Here is a 20,029-nt window from a genome sequence, read left to right on the forward strand (position 1 = left end):
CGTGCGCGGCGGCTTTCGCCGAGCCGCCCAATCCGAGCCGTCTCGGGGCGGCGGCGGGCACGTGACCAGCTAAGATGGCGGCCCCCGCGGGAGGCGTGTGACCCTGTCGCGCGAGCCGCGCCACGACCTCCGCTCTTCGTGGACTCGGGAGCCGCGCGTGTGGGTTCGGGGCGGTGGCGGGTCACCTTCGCGAGGCCGACCGAGGAGGATCCTGGGCTGAAAGTATTTGTAGCGGCCTTTCGGTCTGGCCAGGCTTTGGACAGGATAAGAGGAATCACGAGGAGCGCGTATATAACGTAGGTGTTTTACCCTCCACCATCAGTTCTGCTTTTGCGTCTGGGGGGCCTTCCGGGCTAGCTCCTTTCCTGCGAAACGGGGCCCCTGCAAACGCGGATGCCTTTAAAAACAAGGCAGGGTTGTGTACGCGCGAGCAACGCAGAGACTCCAATACAAGAGGGTATCTGCAGCTCAGGGTTGAACCGTGGAGTCCTTGGTGCTTGGCTTGCAGACGTATCATGGCCCGACTAGGGAACACCATCACTGCAAGCAAAGCACCACGCAGAAACTGGGGGAGGGCAAAGAGAGGAGGCCGAGACGGTTCGCTGCCAGCCGAGGCCTTTTTGCTACCGGCAGGAGCGGAATGGCTGCAGCGCTGCTGCAAACTCTCGTTCTTCCTGCATCGGCTCTGATCTCCTAGTGCTGAAAGCCGTTCCCCCCTCACCCCCGAAGGTAATACGGAAGCTCGAAGGAAGGGATCCCACCTTTCGTGGATCGCCTGCCTGGGGATGATGGAGCTCCAATGTAATCAGAGTAGCGGGGGTGGGGGGGCTTAGCTTCTGCTCGGGAGAGCGATTGTTGTGCTAAAATTGGCTTTCCCAAACCGTGAGGTGCAGACAGAGTCCAGGGGAGGCATGAAGAAACTTTTAGTTATGTTGTGAACTGGTTTTTTGAGTTCGAACTATTTCAGATTCAAAACCTTTGTGTGTCAATTCACACTACTATTTTTCACCATTTTATACTTTTCTTCCACTGTTTAGGAAAGTGTTTCAGATTATAACTGAAATTCAAGATTATGAAGATTGGCTCTGTTGCATTTTTCATAGTCATTTGAACTACAGGTGGTCCTTGATTAACCACCACGATTGGGACTAGAATCTCGGTCATTGAGCAAAGCATTCGTTAAGCAAGATGCCCACGTGACTGCATTGCTCGACAGCAACAATCCCAGCTCTCCTGATTGCAGTTGTTAAGTGACCGCCCAGATAAGTAAGGGACAGAGTGAAAGAGCTGCCTGCCAGAGGATTTCAGTTCCCTCTGTGCACGGAGGGGAAATCCTTGGTGGGGCTGCAGGAATGAAGCAGAAATCTTCAGGATTTGAGCTCCCTTGTTGCAGCCCCACAAAGGGTTTCCCCTCCCCTCTGCTTGCAACCTTCCCTGCTGGCTTCTGATTTTCTGGGAAACCAGCAGAGATTATTGCAAAGGACTATCACATAATCACAGGGTGCTTGGCAACCGATCGTAAATGCAGGCTGGTTGCCAAGCGTCCAAATTATGGTCATGTGACCGGGGGCGGCACAATGTTGTATGACGGCCGGAATTGCTTTATGCACCGTAAAGCACCCTTTCCAAAACTGTCGTAACTTTGAACTGTCATTAAGTGAGGTCTACCTATACAGTCATTCCACAACATAGCTTTTCCCCGTACCTATGGAATATTTCACTTAAATAGCTGAAGTGGTGAAACCTGGACTCTATAATTTGGGCCTGGATTTACCCTGTAAGCAATATACTAAATGGTAGCTCCTATTATATACCAATAAACAAAATTAATACTTGAGAAGTGAGCTGGAATTGAACTGTATTTAAATGTGTCTGAGGTAGAAAGGCAAATGGTTTGTCATGGTAGTTATGATTATACTGTGTGTTTTTAAAAGGTGGTATTGCAGATCTTTGTTATTTTATCTCTATATATTGTCCCTCCAAGTCAGTGTTGATTTCTGGCAACTGGCTGGACTAGTTGCTGCAGTTTTCTTGGCAAGATTTTTCAGAAGTGGTTTGCCTTGCCTTCTCCCTAGGGCTGAGAGGAAGTGACTGGCCCAAGGTCACCCAGCTGGCTTTGTGCCTAAGGTGAAACTAGAACTCGCAGTCTCCCAGTTTCTAACCTGCCACCTTAACCACTAGACCAAGGTGGCTCTCATTGTTTTATCTAGCCAGCATGAAATATTGTATGAATGAAATATGTATATTTCATTTTTGGCAGAGCAAGTTACTGCTGTGTAGCTGTATTACAATATGGTTTTGGATTAGTCTCCTGATAATAAGCATTTCTACTCTGGCTGTTTTTTGATTTACTGAGTGCCACAGAGTAAAGGTAAAGGTTTCCCTTGACGTAAAGTCCAGTCGTGTCCGACTCTAGGGGGCGGTGCTCATCTCCGTTTCTAAGCCGAAGAGCCGGCGTTGTCCGTAGACCCGTCCGTGGTCATGTGGCCGGCATGACACAGAACGCCGTTACCTGCCCGCCGAAGCGGTACCTATTGATCTACTCACATTTGCATGTTTTCGAACTGCTAGGTGAGCAGGAGCTGGGACTAGCAACGGGAGCTCACCCCGTCGCGCGGATTCGAACCGCCGACCTTCCGATTGGCAAGCTCAGCAGTGCAGCGGTTTAACCCACAGCGCCACCGCGTCCCTTCCACAGAGTAGGGATGTAGAAAATTCCCCCTCTGGATCACACCATTCCAGCAGTGGTTTGACAATTACCAGAAAAAAAGTTTCCAAACTAGAAGTTTGGATGTCTTAGTCATGGTGCCAGAATTGACATTTTGCACATCCTCCCAAGAGTTATCACTGTATAGTCTCTTACTGATTACAAGAGCTTCAGAAACTGTTACGGCTCTGTCATTAAGTACGCTTCTATTTCAATTACTGGCATTTGTTTCCAAAATTCCAATTCCATATCTTCTATATGTTACTTGCAGCCCAGTGTTTCTTTTAGGTGGTAGTTGGTGGTGGTGGTTTTTTTAATGTGCCTTCAAGTCAGTGTTGGTTCCTGGTGACTGCCTGAACTAGGCCCTGCAGTTTTCTTGGGAAGAATTTCAGAAGTGGCTTGCCCTTGCCTTCCTCCTAGGCTTGAGTGACTGACCCAAAGTCACCCAGCTGGATTCATGCTTAAGGCAGGACTAGAACTCAGTGTCTCCCAGTTTATAGCCTGTTGTCTTAACCACTACACCAAGTTGGGTGTCTTCTTTCTAGTATATGGGCAAATAAGTTTAATAAAATAACAACAACAACACATTATGACTGTACATGCTTTGAACATGTTTTGGAAGTGCTGCAGACTTTGAGCAAGCACAGGCCATAAACTCCTCTGCTATTCCTTACAGCAGCTTAACGTTCCAGGTTCCCTCTCGGCTTTAAAGAATCCATTCATTACTGTAAATCTAAAATGACCCTTAAAGCACTCTTTTTTCAGGCTTGGGTACAAGTGGGGTCCAACATACTGATACGAAGCATTCTTGAAGCATTACAATATCCCATCATATATGTTCTCTTTTAATCCCCTTTATCTCCTTTACTTTCTCAATGATCCAGGGATTAAAATGGCAGGAAAAGAGTTTCTGGATCTTCCTGTGGGGAAAAAATTCAATATAGGAAGAGTCCCAGCAGCAGTCTGGGAAAAGAGGTTTGAAAAGCTTACCCCACGAGATCAGTGAGTATAACACTTTGCAAATACCTGAATATTTAAGTATTTCCTTTTGACGGTTCCCTTTTTCAAGGCACTCAATCTACACCCTGATATGCAGTGTAAATAGTTTATTGAGAAAGGATATTTTCTGAGTCTCCAGAGTACAGCAGAAAATACTGATGAAGATCAGAATTTAAACTTATTGCCCATGTTTACCTATCTTACTTTCTGGGTTCACACAATATATTGAAACAGACACACACAATCCCTATCAGTGTTAAAGTCAACCGAGTGTAGCATGTTCGGCAAATGAAGCAGTCTTTAACTGACCTAGTTAAGCTTCTTGGTTGAACACAGCAAAGGTGTGACTTCAATGAATAGCTGGTGCAACAATCAGCTTTTTGGTGGCTAGTTGTGCAACAGCAGCGACAGAGCTGGCAATGTTGGTGAGGTGTGCAGGGCGCTTGGCAGCACGCCTTTCAAGATGGCTGCGATGGATTTGTTTTCAGAAAAGCTGGCAGACCACATTCTATGCAGGCCTGATTAAGAGGATGAATGTAGAAAACTATGAAGCAGCTAGCTTATTTATTATTGTCCTGCAACAACAACAACAGTCTCAAAACCCACTTTTCATAAAACAAGGCTGATCTATGGATGCAGGGCAATTGCTCAAGGAAGTCTTTTACCAGTAGAATACAAGTTATAATGTAGGCTAAGATTAAACTGTCACACTGTTTTACTTCAGCTGCAGCTTGGTTAAAAGCGGTATAGACCCTGCCATTTCATTTGGACTCACAGCTTTTGATGGGACTGTTATTCTAGTTGAAGCATGAGGGGAAATATCCAACTAATCCAGCAGTCTGTTCTTACAGTGCCAATCAACCACACAAAGTAGCCCACAAGTTTCGTAGTAGGTGACCTTCAGAGGCAGTCATACTACCATCCAGGCTAATAGCCATTGTTCCCCATGACGTTCATGAATTGGTCCAGTCCTTTTTTGAAGCCAGCCAAGCTGGTAGCCAGCACATCTTGTGCTAGTGAATTTTGAAGTTTATGTAGTGTTGTGGGATTTCACTTAGCAGAAATTTTATTATAGTATTATTGCCACTGCTGCGTGAACCTGTTTTTAGTTTAAAAAAAAAAATGTACCTATCATAGAGGTAGTCCTTAGGAATATGCCATGAGATCCTATACCATCTGGGCTTTTGGAATAAGATTATTTGCTTTGCCTTTTTTTTTTTTTTTTTTTTTTTGCTACTATGTGTAATGCACTATGTTGGTAGGCAAGTTCAAGGATAGTAGCCATTGGCAGCAGCAACAATGTCTTCTCTTCTTCTACAGAAATTTATTCCAAAATGGAGGTTTCGCCCTTGCATTAAATTCAAGTCTCTGTGCCTTAATATCTAATAACGCAATTAGGAATGTCCTGAATATCACACAGAGTCGTTACTCAACAGTTTCAACCATGGTCTTATTGCCATTCATCTCAACTACAGTTGCTTATGAAGGCACAGTAAAAAGCTCTTTGATGGCAGGTATGTTTGGACTTCATCCAAGTAACTCAGTCATCTTTTACATGTCTATAATACCATTATATTTCTATCATGGCAGAGTTTTACCCCATTGAGCCAAATTGGACTCCATCGTTTTTATTAAATGGTGTATCTCTCTAACAAATAACCATAATTTGTGATGGTGGTACTGGAATTGGTTATCAAAGCTTGCTTTCTTTCAGCTGTGCCACATAAAAAGAGCACCCCTTTTATAAAATAGTGTGTAATAGTTAAGCAAGATCCTAGTACTTACTGCTCCAGACAAAGATAAACTTTGTCATTGTATTTGAAAGTTACAGTTAATTCCAATTTTTATGAGTTTTTTTCCATTCACTGCATTATGCAGTTTCCAAAATTTCCAAATACTTAACCTTTTATCATGCTTGGTTAGGGTGCTGGAATGCACTCATGCTTTCAAAGCTTCTATTTTTATTTACTTTACTTTAACTTTAACTTTAACTTTTTTAACTTTTACTTTAACTTTTACTTTATTATTTTATTTTAGCCACCCAGCTCCAGAAAGATTCTGGGCAGCTTAAAATATTTTTAAATACAGAACTTAAAAACACAGAAACATAACCGAGACAAAACAATAAAATTCAAAAAGGCTTGACAAGGGCTCCACAAACACTATAACCCCTGGCCTGGGAACAGAGTGATATCCTAAGAGACTTGAAACATCCAGAATGCTGAGAGAGTGGACACCATATGTATCGCTGGAGAATGCTCTTTATTAGATGGTATGTCTTTTTAATAAATAACCAGGGGCTGCAACAGAGAAGGCATGCTTCCTCAGTCTCAAAAGATGACAAGTTTTAACTGCGTGGACCTGGAGCACATCCACTCTGCCTGAGTGTACTGTGTGGGCATAAACAACTGGACACAGATGGTCCCTCAAAATAGCCAGGCCCTGGTCCCTGAACGGCTTTATAGATGACGACTAGCACCTTGAATTGCACCTGGAAGCCACCTGCCAACCAGTGCAGCTTGCCCAGCGGCGATGACACATGGGCGTAACAAGAAGTGCCATTACTGCTCATGCTGCTGCATTTTAGACCAACTATAGCTTCTGGGTAGGCTTCAAGAGCAGCCCCATGTACAGCATCTTGCAATAGTTCAACCTCAAGGTGACAAGGTTCCAGTTGAGGAAATTACTCAAGTTCTTACGTGAACATGCATCGCGTAAGCTTACTCCTTTCTCTGGCTGCTGCTGTCCTACACTGTGAAGTTCTGCCTGTTCTAAGGCAACCAATATGGTGTCTTATTTTCCAAGGCCTTCTATAGTCCATTTTACGAAACATTTTTAGGAAATTACTGACCAACTAAAGCAGCGCTTGAAAAAAAATGCAGCAGCAAAATTTATCCATGAAGTTTGAGCAATCTCTGTTTTTGTGACAGTATTTCAACCAAACTGCAGAAAGCAGATTTTAAAATATAGTATTGTCCATCTAATCTAAAAGCACACAAATGATCTGAGTTCAGAATGGTTATTTTGAGAGATCCAAGGTCAGGACAATTGGGCATCTCATTCAAAGTTGTTCTGAGTGTTCTGCTACAATGGAAATCTGAAACAATTCCATACTCCCTCAGGTTTTGATTTAGGACCACCAGATAGGGTGACATATAGAAAACTAGCCAAGGCATTAGTATTCCTAAACATGTGCTTTCATAATTTAAAAATAATTAAAATAACTCTTGGCCAGTTACTTTGTAGGTCGTGCAGTAGAACTTGGCATGGACTACTGTGCTAATTTATGGTTCGTGGGACAGAAAGGGAGCAAGGGCTTGCTGCAAGTTCCCTTCGACAAAGCTAGAGGTTTGTTCCACTGGAATTCAAGACACTTTAAACGTTCCAGCGGAGCTTGGAACACAGCATTGTGTGTCATACACCCCATACCTCATCTAATCCTGCAACAGGAAAGTCGTTAGCATGCAGTATGTCCATTGCAATTTTTTCTGGAAAAAGACTCGAAAACGCAATGCTAGCTTAATTCATTATTGTTCTTTCAGGTAATTTAAACTGTGAAGTCTGTGCTACGATCAGAGGAGGCTTAGTGGGAGCCGTCGTAGGCTATTTATATCCCATTATTCTAGCGCTGCCTCTGAATGCATTGCTGGCCACAAGGTACGTTTCAACCCCATTGTTAACAACAAAAAAGGGTACGAATATGCAGTGAATACTCTGCTAGCATTTCATTTGCAGGAATCAAAGCTGTGTTCTCTGTGTGTGTCTGTGTGTCTTTGGAAATGGTTTTGTTGTCATTTGTTTATCCGTTTGCTTGAAAATCAAATGCATACAGAAATGTATGCTCTCAGTACTATAAACTTCCATTTTCTGGAATTTCTGTGCGTAATTCCAAAAATCCTATTTACCCTTTACCTCTATTTTGTGTTTCACGTACAAGCATTCATTGCTGATCTTTCATTGCTAAACAATATAGGAAACAAAACTATCTGGATGTAAGCGTTGATTCCATATAATTAGTAAAGGTAAAGGTAAAGGTTTCCCTTGACGTAAAGTCCAGTCGTGTCCGACTGGGGGGCGGTGCTCATCTCCGTTTCAAAGCCGAAGAGCCGGCGTTTGTCTGTAGACACTTCCTCCGTGGTCATGTGGCCGGCATGACGACACGGAACACTGTTACCTTCCCGCCAAAACGGTACCTATTAATCTACTCACATTGGCATGTTTTCGAACTGCTAGGTGAGCAGGAGCTGGGACTAGCAACGGGAGCTCACCCCGTCACACGGATTCGAACCGCCGACCTTCCAATCGGCAAGCTCAGCAGCGCAGCAGTTTAACCCGCAGCGCCACCGCGTCCCTTCTATAATTATGTAACATAAAATTATGTATATTATATGATTATATTATATGATTCTGCACCTTCCTACCTGTATTACGTACCAAATTATTTTCTTAATTTAAATGTTTTCCTCTGCTTTATGAGAGTACTGCAGGAGGAGGAAAGAGGTTTCCAGAATCTAATGAATTAATATGTGACATTAAGATCTATTTATTGCAAAAGTTTTACACCTAAATCCACATCCTTCTTTCCATAATATTCGCCTCATATTCACAGAAGGTAAAGTTTAGAAAGGAGCTGTCAGAAAATTATTTCCTTCTCGGTAATAGGGTCCTTTTAAAACTAGCAAACAGCTCCTCTACAAGAAAGTGACATTGTAATTGAAAGGTTATTGCAATGCTTAGCCAAACTCTTCATTATGTTTTCTGTCTTCTAGGTACCATACTTCTCCCATGCCAAATAAAGAGAATGCAGTGCGATTCTGGATATCGCTTAGTAAACCAGTTTTCAGAAAGACGAGACTTGGTGCTGTCATCCAAGCTGCAATTGGAGCATATCTTGGCTCAAAACATCACGAAATATATCTCAAAATGCTCCGTATGCCTGAACCTGGAAGGGATCCTGAGGAATTCAGAGAATAAAACTTAAAAGCTGTTTAGCCTTTATTTGATTGGAGTTCTTTTAGATTTTGATAACTTGTGACAGTTTTAGTCTGGTTTTGTCATTTGTATCAACTTCGTTGTGAAAACCGGAAAATTAAGACATCTGTCCCCCAACCCCAAAGAAAAATCCTGAGGGGATCAACCTCTCATAGCCATACTACAAGAGCGCAACAAAGAATGTTGCATGAATAAGAAAAGCAACAACTAGACTTTGTGAGGGAAGTAAAGTGGAATTGCTGGAACAGAAGCAGACATGCTTATCTATATATGCACAACTTCAAATGCACTGATCCCTGCACTGATGGTGTTACCTGGTTGGGTAATGAAACGTCTGCAAGCAAAACAACCAAGCTCAGAGAGCACCAAGAACACCGCATATCCCTTCCTGGGCCACATGAAGAATATTGAAACATATTTTCAGTGACCTAGCACAGATTGCTGATATACACAGATGGGATTAGACACAAGTATTTCATTATTTCCCCAACACAAAACAAAATGGAAGGCAACTCAGTGCAAGAATCCAACAATTCAACCTGCTCAGTGAATAAAAACAGCAATGTAGATAACGAGGGGGAACTCAGCAACCACTGATGCAGTGGCCTATATGCCTCTTCCTGTCATAGGAGCAAGGAACAGACTCCCAGTGTGGCAGTGTGCTGGCATGCCCACCCACAATCTTCCCAACATCCTCCTCCCCCTTAGTTGTAGCCAATGCTCTTCGCTTTTCCCCACTTTTCCCCTCTCAAGCTGCTGCTGCCCAGATCATCATAATGGTCTGTTTTTTTAATGTGGTTGTGTTTCATTCTCTGGGCCAAAAGGTTTGAGCACAACATATTTTGCACATCCTTAGTTCATTTGACCAGGATATCGGATGCCACATAACCAATCTTGCATACAAATCTAAAGCCTAAAGAGTACATTTCAACAGAAACATCTTTTCTCATTCATAAATGACTTGGAATCCTTAAATAAGAGAACCATTATCTGGTCTATACAAATATTTTGTTCATCTATATCAGAGTTTCTCAACCAGGGTTCTGTGGAACCCTAGAGTTCCGCAGGAGGTCACTAGGGATCCCCTGGGAGATCACAATTAAAAAAATTATTTCAAATTTGGGCAATTTCACATTAAAGAGGTAAGTTTCATTCTTTAGTTTAAGAACACTGGTAATGCGTATATACAAGCCTACCCATGAAACAAATGTTAATAGTTTTGTAACTTGTGGTCTATATTTGAGCCTGAATGTGCAGAGGTTCCCTGAGGCCTGACAAATATTTCAAGGTTTCCTCCAGGGTCAAAAAGGTTGAGAAAGGCTTATCTATGTATTACCAATACCCAGCCGCAAAACAATATTAATGAAAATTACATGCCACTTGGCAAATACTACATACACTGTGTGCACAATTATTAGGCAAGTGAGTATTTTGACCATATCATTTTTATGCATATTTTCCACCTCCAAGCTGTATAAACCTGGATGTTTATTGGATATAAGCATATCAGGTGATAGGTGTGTAATGAAGGAGGGTGTGGCCTAAGGAGATCAACACCCTGTATCAAGGTGTGCATAATTATTAGGTGGCAGCTTTTCCTCAGGAAAAACGAGCCAAAAAAGAGATTTAACTGAATCTGAAGTATCAAAAATTGTCTTTCAGAGGGATGCAGCACTCTTGAAATTGATAAGATATTGGGGCGTGACCACAGAACCATCAAACGTTTTGTTGCAAATAGTCAACAGCGTCACAAGAAACGTGTTGAGAAAAAAAGATGCAAATTAACTACCAAAGATTTGAGAAGAATCAAACGTGGAGCTACAAGGAACCCATTATCCTCCAGTGCTGTCATATTCCAGAACTGCAACCTACCTGGGGTGCCCAGAAGGACAAGGTGTTCAGTGCTCAGAGATGTGGCCAAGGTAAGGAAGGCTGAAACTCAACCACCACTGAACAAGACACGTAAGTTGAAACGGCAAGACTGGGCCAAGAAATATCTAGAGATAGATTTTTCAAAGGTTTTATGGACTGGTGAGAGTGACTCTTGACGGACCAGATGGATGGGCCTGTGGCTGTATCAGTAACGTGCACAGAGCTCCACTTCAACTCAGACGCCAGCAAGGTGGAGGTGGGGTACTGGTATGGGCTGGTATTATTAAAGATGAGCTAGTTGGACCTTTTTGGGTTGAAGATGAACTCAGAATCAACTCCCAAACCTACTGCCAGTTTTTAGAAGACACTTTTCTCAAGCAGTGGTACAGGAAAAAGTCTGCATCTTTCAAGAAGACCGTGATGTTTCTGCAGGACAATGTGCCATTGCATGCATCGAAGTACTCCACTGCATGGCTAGCCAGCAAAGGCCTCAAAGACGAAAGAATGACGACATGGCCCCCTTCCTCACCTGACCTAAGCCCTATTGAGAACTTGTGGGCCCTTCTCAAACGGGAGATGTACAGTGAAGGGAAACGGTACACCCCTCTGAACAATGTCTGGGAGGCTGTGGTTGCTGCTGCACAAAAAGTTGATCGTCAACAGATCAAGAAACTGACAGACTCCATGAATGGACGGCTTATGACTGTTATTGCAAGAAGGGTGGCTATACTGGTCACTGATTTTTTGTTTGAAGTGTCAGAAATGTTTATTTGTAAATTTTGAGTTGTTTATTATTCTCACTTTAACAGATGAAAATAAACGAGTGAGATGGGAGAATTTTCATTTTTCATTTAGTTGCATAATTCTTCTGCACACTAATAGTTGCCCAATAATTGTGCACACACAGATATGCTCCTAAGAAAGCCAAAACCTCACTTTTACTTTCTTAAACATTCAGGCTTGAGGTTTATTAACATTTTGGATTGACTGAGAGCACTGTAGTTGTTCAATAATGAAATTCATCCTCAAAAATACAAACTTGCCTAATAATTGTGCATGCAGTGTATATTTCTTGAATTTACTGCACTGCCTGAACAGTACTTAATATGAACATCCTTCTATGCAATAAAGCACATTGCAGCTTCTTGTATTTATGAAAACTGACAAAATGTCAGCTTTAAGTACCAATTTTTTTGTGGTATTGACAGAAAAAACCAAAATGCATATAAGTGAGATAATTATGTCACTCTCAATGCCTTTCAGAATGCTGGGTTCCTGCACTGAGCAAAGTATTGATCCCAAATGTTTAAATGGCTGCGTCAAACTTTAATTCTATGAGTAAAATAAAATAAAATGCTATTTTGGTAATATCAAAATATTTTTAATGAAATGTTAGAATCTGGATAAGGCTTACCTAAAAGGTTGGGGTGGGGGGTCTGTGTGTATATGGCTTTGGGGGGAGAATTTGGGAAGAGCATTTGAAAATCTGTCCAAGCACTATAAAACATGGTGGTGGATAGATAGAAACTCAGAATATCCATTTTGATGGATGTCAATCTGAGACATGGCTCTTCACAATTAGTCTGATACCATCTCTCCTGGTAGTTACAGAGAAAAATGAAAGTGTCTCATAACAGTACTAAACTCTTTAAAAGAAAGACAAACATAAATTAATTTGCAGGGTTATCAGGAACATGCATTTACTTCATAATTTACAAGTGTGATAATGCACAAAAGCTCTGCTCCTAACTTGATGTAATACATGCTTAATCATCATGAATATGGTTCAGAAACACGTGCATCTTATTTCTTGTCATTACTCTTTATATCAGGTAAGGATGGAAGTAAACAACCATTCCCGATAGAAAATGTCAGTCCTTTGGGGAAAACTGGAAATTGTATAATTTTGTCCAATAGTGTATACCTGAATCAAGCACATAACTAGTGGAATATGTAATATACAAATTATAAATGACAGCTTTCGATCAGACTGTCAGAAACCTGTTTGATATATCTCTTAGAAGGTAATCTATATTATTTAAATTACAATTATTGTCATTTAAGCAACAACAAGCTGTGAAAATATACTTTTGTTCATCCATTCAGCTTTTCTACCAAGATTAAACATATTCTGACAACAGGATAACTCAGGCACTCATGTAGCACATCTGTAGACTTTCCAATGCAACCCATTAACCACAAAGATTTAGTCAGAACATTACAAATGCAGAAAAAACACACAGTTTAGTCAATTCTTGTGCTCAAGGCAGGATTATGCCAGAAAGGCATTCATGTCATCCCCCATTATATTGAGATTTGTGCTTATGCTGAACAGACTATTACTAACAATTGTAAACTACCTAGAGTCATGTAGCATATAAATTTAATGTTATTTCCACAAGTATAAAGTAGTCTGTTCGATGTAAGCACATGCATTTCCATTCAGCTATATGTAAGTATCACAGGGCCTACTTATTACACAAAGTTCTTCCAGGGAGAAAAAGTGAATGGGGAAAAACAAGCAAGTTTGCCTTGAGTGCAATGGAGGAAGAGCAGCTGGGGTGATAGGCATATTGAACTGAGGGCACCTCAAGAACTGAAATGCATGGAACCATGCAACAACCTTGTTCCAAATACAGGAGAATTTTTTTTTCATCACCAACCTGTTTCCAGCAATTCTCTCCTAAAAGGAATACGAAGGGTGAAAAAAGTATGAACTACATAATACAGTTGGTGGGTTAATCCAATTCAGCCACAGCTGCATGTTCCCTCGCTGAACATACTTAATTTTTTTAATGACCAACATTGTCAAAGTGATAGATATAAAAATGTAGAAAGGTTCTTTTTGCCCAATTTGTTTACACCTTGTCATTGTTTTTTAATCTTTTATTCATGTATATTTTTAAACAAACAGCAGCTGAAAAATCAGAATTATGAAGATTAAAACAGGTGGTTTTATTTTAACTGCCTCATATTACTTGTACCACTATTCTCATGCATGGAAACATATATATACATATATGACATCAATAAATTTCTCATAACCTGAGCAAGAAGATATGGCTGGAACACGTGGTTTTTTATTTTCTACACTAAAATAAATAGTCAATTCTTGTTTTTACTTTTGTAATTTTTATGTTTGGTAAACCATAGTGGGAGCACTTGATGAAAAATGATACAGAAAATTAAACCATTCTAAACCAACACAGCTAGAGCATTGCCGATCACAGAAAGAACACTCTGAACACTAATATAAATACATTCCCAACCAGAAAAATACACACAATTGTTCTATTTATGAAACTATAATATGGCTCTGACACCACACAAACCATTTCTGAATGAGCCACACAGCCAAACCATTATTTGGTTTTTATAGAAACCATTATTTGGTTTTATAGAAAATTCACGCAAATTAAGTGACTTAAGATAAAGAACAGCCTTGAGTCTTTGACTGAAAGATAAACATTTTTTAATTAGAATAAATGTCCTTGTAAGTACGCCTGAATTACTTACACAGAAACGTTCACATATTTTTGAAGTACTATTAGGATATTCAGTTCAAGGCTTTAATTTCAATAATGTTCAATAATATTCAATCAACTGGTTAACAAGAAGGACAAAATATTTGCAAATCTATTTGGCTTGAATATGTTTCAGTAGGCACTAAAATCCCTGCAAGTCTTATTTCTGGGCTTTCAGATAAGCAGATATGTCTGTCACTTTCTATGCTGAGAGTGGTATTCAAGGCAACAGTCTATTTTTTAATGACACACAAAGTTAAGTATCCAGAATACTTTTTATCTGACAAATCCTTTAAATCATACAAAAGAAGTGTTTCAATTTCACAATAATGCAACATTAACAAAATGACTCTGTGAAAGGGAATTTAAAAATGCATCTGCTTCTTGAAATACAACCACAGTCAAGTATGTGCCACAACTCTCTCCTTCCATTGGCCAAATGCTATCAGCAATAGAAAAAAGGGACTTCACTAAATTCTATCAAGTCCTAAGAGAGTTAATAAAGGAATTGTGGACAATAAATTGCTTCCATCAAAACACACTGAAGCATGATTGAAACCAAAATGAGAAACTCCTTGTCTACATTTTCATATTTATCATCTGGCAAGGACTATTCCATTTATTTAGAAGGCTTCTGAAAAATACTGTTACTAAATATGGGGTGATATCAAGAAATGAACTGGCAAAGAAGTTAGTTCCCTGCAATGCTGCAGCTGCATTAAGACTTGCCATTTTTCTTGTACAAAGGCTCCTACTGGTTTAGAGATGGGAATATGTACACCTGCCTAGCAGATGTGACAAAAGAAGGGTAAACAGCTACATCAATTAAAAGACAAGTAAAATCATTTTCAATGCAACCCTAATTCTATCTTGGAAACTTCAGGGTTTTTTTCAAGTTAATCATCTGATCCATGAATAAAAGTTGGAAGAATTTAGCCAATCAGATGAGAATATGAATACATGAAATGACCAGTGAGAAAGCAAATGCCTTTTTTAACGGTACCACTTTTCACATTAGTATCATGTTTAGTTTCCTGATAGATTGGATTAGTTGCTCAAAACATTAACATTACCAATATTACCCTGTTCGGTGTTCTTTCAAAGTGAAATACAGCCAATGCCCTGTTACCTTGCTCCCTTTTTCTCATACTACCTTTTAAAATAAAGCAGGAAGGGTGGCCAGCAGCTGGTCCCGTCTCTTCTGCCCCATGACAGCTGTATCCACTTCAGCATAAAGAAAAACAAGGATGCTAAATATACACATACTTCATTAAACAGCAAGGTTTCACAAAGAAAATCTTCTTGTTGAACACTTACAGATTGCAACAGACTTTGAGGATTATGTATTTCATTCACAGGAGAAACATTCATTTGTTTCTAATTCCACACAAATATTAAGACAAATATAAGATAAGAGGAAGCCTCCTTTATGGAGGCAACTAGTTTTTCCAGGTTTAACATTCTTTGTGAAACCTCACTTTACATTATTTCACAACCCTTATTTCCCCAATTTACAGAAGTTTAAATAGAAAGCATCTTAACACAACAGAAATAGTCGATGCAGAGAAAAAACAAATGTGCTGGCCCCCAAACCAGTATTGAGCTTGTCAGCAGAAACACTTCCTCAACTCTAGACAGGAGCAATTGCATAAATGTGGGCTGGAACATTTGTTCATTTACTTTTCCTTATTAATTTTTGAAAACTTCAAACTGGCATGCCACTTTCATTTTAGTAGTTTAGTGAAATGCAGGTGCCACTTTAAGAGACCTACATGAGAGAAAACTAAAAAAAAAATTGCTAGACTAAAATATTTCTATGTACTGTAGTCTTCAAAATGCATGCAGCTCTGTAGTCAAAGAACACTTAGCATTACTAAAACAGAATCTGTCAGTGTAGTTGCTTCCTTTGCAAATAAGGACACAGTGTTATTATAGTAACCAGACAGCCAGGTATATGGACAAATAGTTCATCCCTTATTAACTGGGAAAGCTTATAGCCATTGGCTCATTACTGAACATTGTCAAAACTGCAAAACCTAGTGGTTTACTAGTTCTAAACTAAACGTTGAGGTATATTTTATTCCTTTAGAGACGTACCCACGTCACCTCAGTCAAGAAACTGGTTTTTTCCACACAACAGATGGCTAAATGTACATTTAGCAGCATTTTTTTCTCCAAATCTTAACCTGTTTTGAAATGTTACATAAAATAGTCTCTACAAGCCGCTTGTCAGGAACATGCTAAAAATTTAGAATGACAGGGAAAAGTAGAGCTAATTTGAATAGCCATTACTTGAACCTTGATTAATCAGGATTAACTAATTCTAGGAAATGCCTCCAGAGCTACTTCTAACTACTGGACCAGACAAAATAATATTAAAAAAAAAAAACAGACTAAGCACCAATGCAAACTGTCTGATACCATATTATGGGAATATTATGGATCCTTACCAGGTTGCGAGGTGGTAAACGACTGTTCTTTTAACCCCTACACAACGGAGCCTGGCAGGGCAAGCACCTAAAAGAGAAACTGTCAGAAAAGTTTAATAGTAATGTATAACAGATGTGTTACAATTTCACATGCATGTTTTAACTGCCTGCTGTGCATTATTACTATTTTGGTGTTAAGTCTCTCCAGTGAAGACGTTGAAGTTTATGCATTTTTCAGCTTCTTAGCAGCAGAGCGGGCTAGATTTTATCTACCACCATTATTCATTTCATGGGACACTACGGCTACTTCTGCCCTTTTGGGCCATCCTTCTTACCACAACTGTCTACCTGCTTTCAAGTGTACCATTCTGCAGTTCAGGGTAAGAGCTGTTTTGATCAATGTGCCTGAAAACATTTCAGTTACAACTGCGGCGTGCCCTAGGCCACGTACTGACACGGCAAGATGATCCTCAGACACAGGTGAAAAGTTTGTATTTTCCCCCTCCACTAAGAAAAGAAGGCTCTACCAACAGGCCAGCTTTCTCACTTTCCCCATATCTGTTTTCTCTTTAAATCCTCTTCCTCCTCTTTCTCTCCTAACTGCATCCTCCGCTAGCACCCCCTGGATGATCGCAGGCAGACACCCGAAGTATTAGTTCTGCGTAGGACCGAAGAAGTGGAAATACTTGACCCTACATTTTAGCGACGAAGGAGGAAGCAGGAGGAGCCGCCGCGGCGGCCGCCAAAGTCTCCGAGCTGGCCGCCCGCTTGGCGCAGAGAGAGCAAAACTCCACGGAAACGTGGTCGCGGTCCACGTGGAGGCAAACGCCGCCGGGGCTGCCGGACGAACGGGGCCGCTTGTCCGTCGCTTCTTCCGCCGGGACGGGGAGCGCGTAGTCGTGGTCACCGCCGCCGCTCTCGCCGAAGGGCGCCGCCGCCGCCGCCGCCGCCGCCTCCTCCTGGAAGAGGCTGGTGCTGATCCTCATCCTGAGCCCCACGCTGCCGGCCCCGTCCCCAGCCAGGCGGCTGAGCAGGCGGCCCAGGGCGCTCTGGTTAGCCAGCACGGCCCGCAAGTAGCCGGTCTCCCGCTCCAGATCCCGCAGGCGGCGGCAGAGGCCGCGGTTCCGGTCGCGCAGCTGCCGGTTCTCGGCGGCCAAGCCCTGCAGGCGCGCCTCCAGGCCCTGCACGTACAGCTTCTTCTTCTGCCGGTTCAGACGCGCCGCCGCCGCCGCCTTCAGCCGGTTGCTGCCGGGCCGCGCCGGCCTGGAGATCGAAGGCCGCGCCGCCTCGGCCGGGGGGCGCGGGCTCGCCCTGCCGCCGCCCGCCTCCCACGCCGGAGGAGAGGCCTCGCCTCCCACCGCCGCCTCCAGCCAGGCGTCCAGCTCCAGCCCCGCGGGGAAGAGCAGCTCGCCCTCGTCCGGCTCTTCCAGGGAGTCTTCGGCCGCCGCCGCCGCTTCCGCCTCCTCCTCCGGCCGCCGCTCGGCCCCCGCGCTAGGAAACGAGCAGGCCGCGGCCGGCTCGCCGGACCTTCCTCGGCCCGACGAGGCCGCTAAGAGCTGGGCCAGGCTGTGGCGCATGATGGTGGCGGCGGGGGGCGAGTCAGCCGGGCCCCCCTCCAGGCGGGCCCAGTCGAGAGGAGGCCGCGCGGGAAAGCGACCGCTCTTCCGGTCAGGCTCGCCTCAGCGCCGCTCGCCCCGAAGGCGGGGGGGGGGGTGGAAATAGGCCGCCGCCCTCGCCCGTACCTCTTCCCGCTGAGGTTTTTCCACGGCGATACTGCGCCTGCGCACGCCCAGGCACTCTGGCTGAGCATTCTGGGAGCAGAAGTCCGGCAGGGGAAGAGGCGTGGCTCCGTGCGGGCTGCGGTTTACGCGAAATACGGTATAAACGCTGTGCTAAGGCAGCAGAGGTTCGGGCTGAAAGGATTCGGAGGCGACGAGATTCGGGGAAATGGCTTTCTAGTCGTTCCGAGTGTTGCAGCCCGGATCGGGTAGCTCTGGGTGGTGCTAAGCCCTGGTTGTTGAGGTGCAATTTGTGGAATAAGCCACGGTTGGTTGGATTCAGGCAAAAGGCTAAACCATAATGCATGAATTGCAATGACTGGAGTTGTAGCTTGCCGCTCACCATGGTGGTTTCCACAATTGGCTGGGCTTGCAGATGGTAAACCACAAAATGTGTGGAATGAGCATAGGGAAGATTTTGTCAGGTGGAAATTAGGGAGCGACCATGCATGTGTTCTTTTAAGATTAAAAGTTCATCTAAAGGTCAACCTAAATCCCATCACTGGGAGGGTCTCTGAAAGCAAAATCTATCTCCAACCCAAACACTGCATGGCCACCATAGAATCTGCAGGTGTTCGATTGGCAATTACATCTTGCCCTGTTGTTTATTCGTTCAGTCGCTTCCGACTCTTCATGACTTCATGGACCAGCCCACGCCAGAGCTTCCTGTCGGTTGTCAACACCCCCAGCTCCCCCAGGGATGAGTCCATCACCACTAGAATATCATCCATCCATCTTGCCCTTGGTCGGCCCCTCTTCCTTTTGCCTTCCACTCTCCCTAGCATCAACATCTTCTCCAGGGTGTCCTGTCTTCTCATTATGTGGCCAAAGTATTTCAGTTTTGCCCTTAATATTCCCTCAAGTGAGCAGTCTGGCTTTATTTCCTGGGGGATGGACTGGTTTGATCTTCTTGCAGTCCAAGGCACTCTCAGAATTTTCCTCCAACACCACAGTTCCAAAGCATCGATCTTCCTTCTCTCAGCCTTCCTTATGGTCCAGCTCTCGCAGCCATATGTTATTACAGGGAACACCATTGCTTTAACTATGCGGACCTTTGTTGTCAGTGTGATGTCTCTGCTCTTCACTATTTTATCGAGATTTGTCATTGCTCTTCTTCCAAGGATTAAGCGTCTTCTGATTTCCTGACTGCAGTCAGCATCTGCAGTAATCTTCGCACCTAGAAATACAAAGTCTTTCACTGCTTCTACATTCTCTCCCTCTATTTGCCAGTTATCAATCAAGCTGGTTGTCATAATCTTGGTTTTTTTGAGGTTTAGCTGCAAGCCAGCTTTTGCACTTTCTTCTTTCACCTTCATCATAAGGCTCCTCAGTTCCTCTTCACTTTCAGCCATCAAAGTGGTATCATCTGCATATCTGAGATTGTTAATGTTTCTTCCAGAGATTTTAACCCCAGCCTTGGATTCCTCAAGCCCAGCATGTCTCATGATGTGTTCTGCGTACAAGTTGAATAGGTAGGGTGAGAGTATACAGCCCTGCCGTACTCCTTTCCCAATCTTAAACCAGTCCGTTGTTCCGTGGTCTGTTCTTACTGTTGCTACTTGGTCGTTATACAGATTCTTCAGGAGGCAGACAAGATGACTTGGTATCCCCATACCACTAAGAACTTGTCACAATTTGTTATGGTCCACACAGTCAAAGGCTTTAGAATAGTCAATAAAACAGAAATAGATGTTTTTCTGAAACTCCCTGGCTTTTTCCATTATCCAG

General features: G+C 42.8%; 2 protein-coding genes across 3 annotated transcripts in view; one reads left to right on the forward strand and one right to left on the reverse strand.

Moving 5' to 3' along the window:
- CREBZF (CREB/ATF bZIP transcription factor) overlaps window positions 1-18,280 on the reverse strand; it is a 37,058-nt gene extending 18,778 nt beyond the window's left edge. Inside the window, exons 1-3 of one of the 2 annotated variants that reach the window (XR_010068111.1) lie at window positions 17,220-18,280; window positions 16,545-16,623; window positions 15,101-15,318 (exon numbers count right to left, since the gene is read on the reverse strand). Coding sequence is in view for 1 of the 2 variants with exons in the window: in XM_063305891.1 (XP_063161961.1) it covers window positions 16,575-16,623; window positions 17,220-18,100 (930 nt within the window). In the remaining variant the exon portion in view is untranslated. Of the gene's footprint in view, window positions 1-14,025; window positions 15,319-16,544; window positions 16,624-17,219 lie in introns of those variants that run through there. The other variant, XM_063305891.1, reaches the window with a different exon arrangement.
- Window positions 85-8,704, forward strand: TMEM126A (transmembrane protein 126A). Its single transcript, XM_063305890.1, has 5 exons — window positions 85-296; window positions 3,592-3,709; window positions 5,027-5,220; window positions 7,249-7,363; window positions 8,476-8,704. Exons 2-5 carry the CDS (start codon window positions 3,600-3,602, stop codon window positions 8,678-8,680), a joined length of 624 nt encoding a protein of 207 aa, XP_063161960.1. The 5' UTR covers window positions 85-296; window positions 3,592-3,599; the 3' UTR covers window positions 8,681-8,704.
- Window positions 18,281-20,029: the final 1,749 nt, after the last annotated feature.

This window comes from Candoia aspera, chromosome 5, assembly GCF_035149785.1.
Source record: "Candoia aspera isolate rCanAsp1 chromosome 5, rCanAsp1.hap2, whole genome shotgun sequence".
Taxonomy (NCBI): domain Eukaryota; kingdom Metazoa; phylum Chordata; class Lepidosauria; order Squamata; family Boidae; genus Candoia; species Candoia aspera.

Excerpts from the sequence above, each read along its gene's own strand:
- TMEM126A (XM_063305890.1), top strand. The coding sequence starts at position 3,600 with ATGGCAGGAAAAGAGTTTCTGGATCTTCCTGTGGGGAAAAAATTCAAT. Across the intron at positions 3,710-5,026 it reads AAGCTTACCCCACGAGATCA|AAATTTATTCCAAAATGGAG; the intron begins GTGAGTATAACA and ends CTTCTTCTACAG. Across the intron at positions 5,221-7,248 it reads AAAAAGCTCTTTGATGGCAG|GTAATTTAAACTGTGAAGTC; the intron begins GTATGTTTGGAC and ends TTGTTCTTTCAG.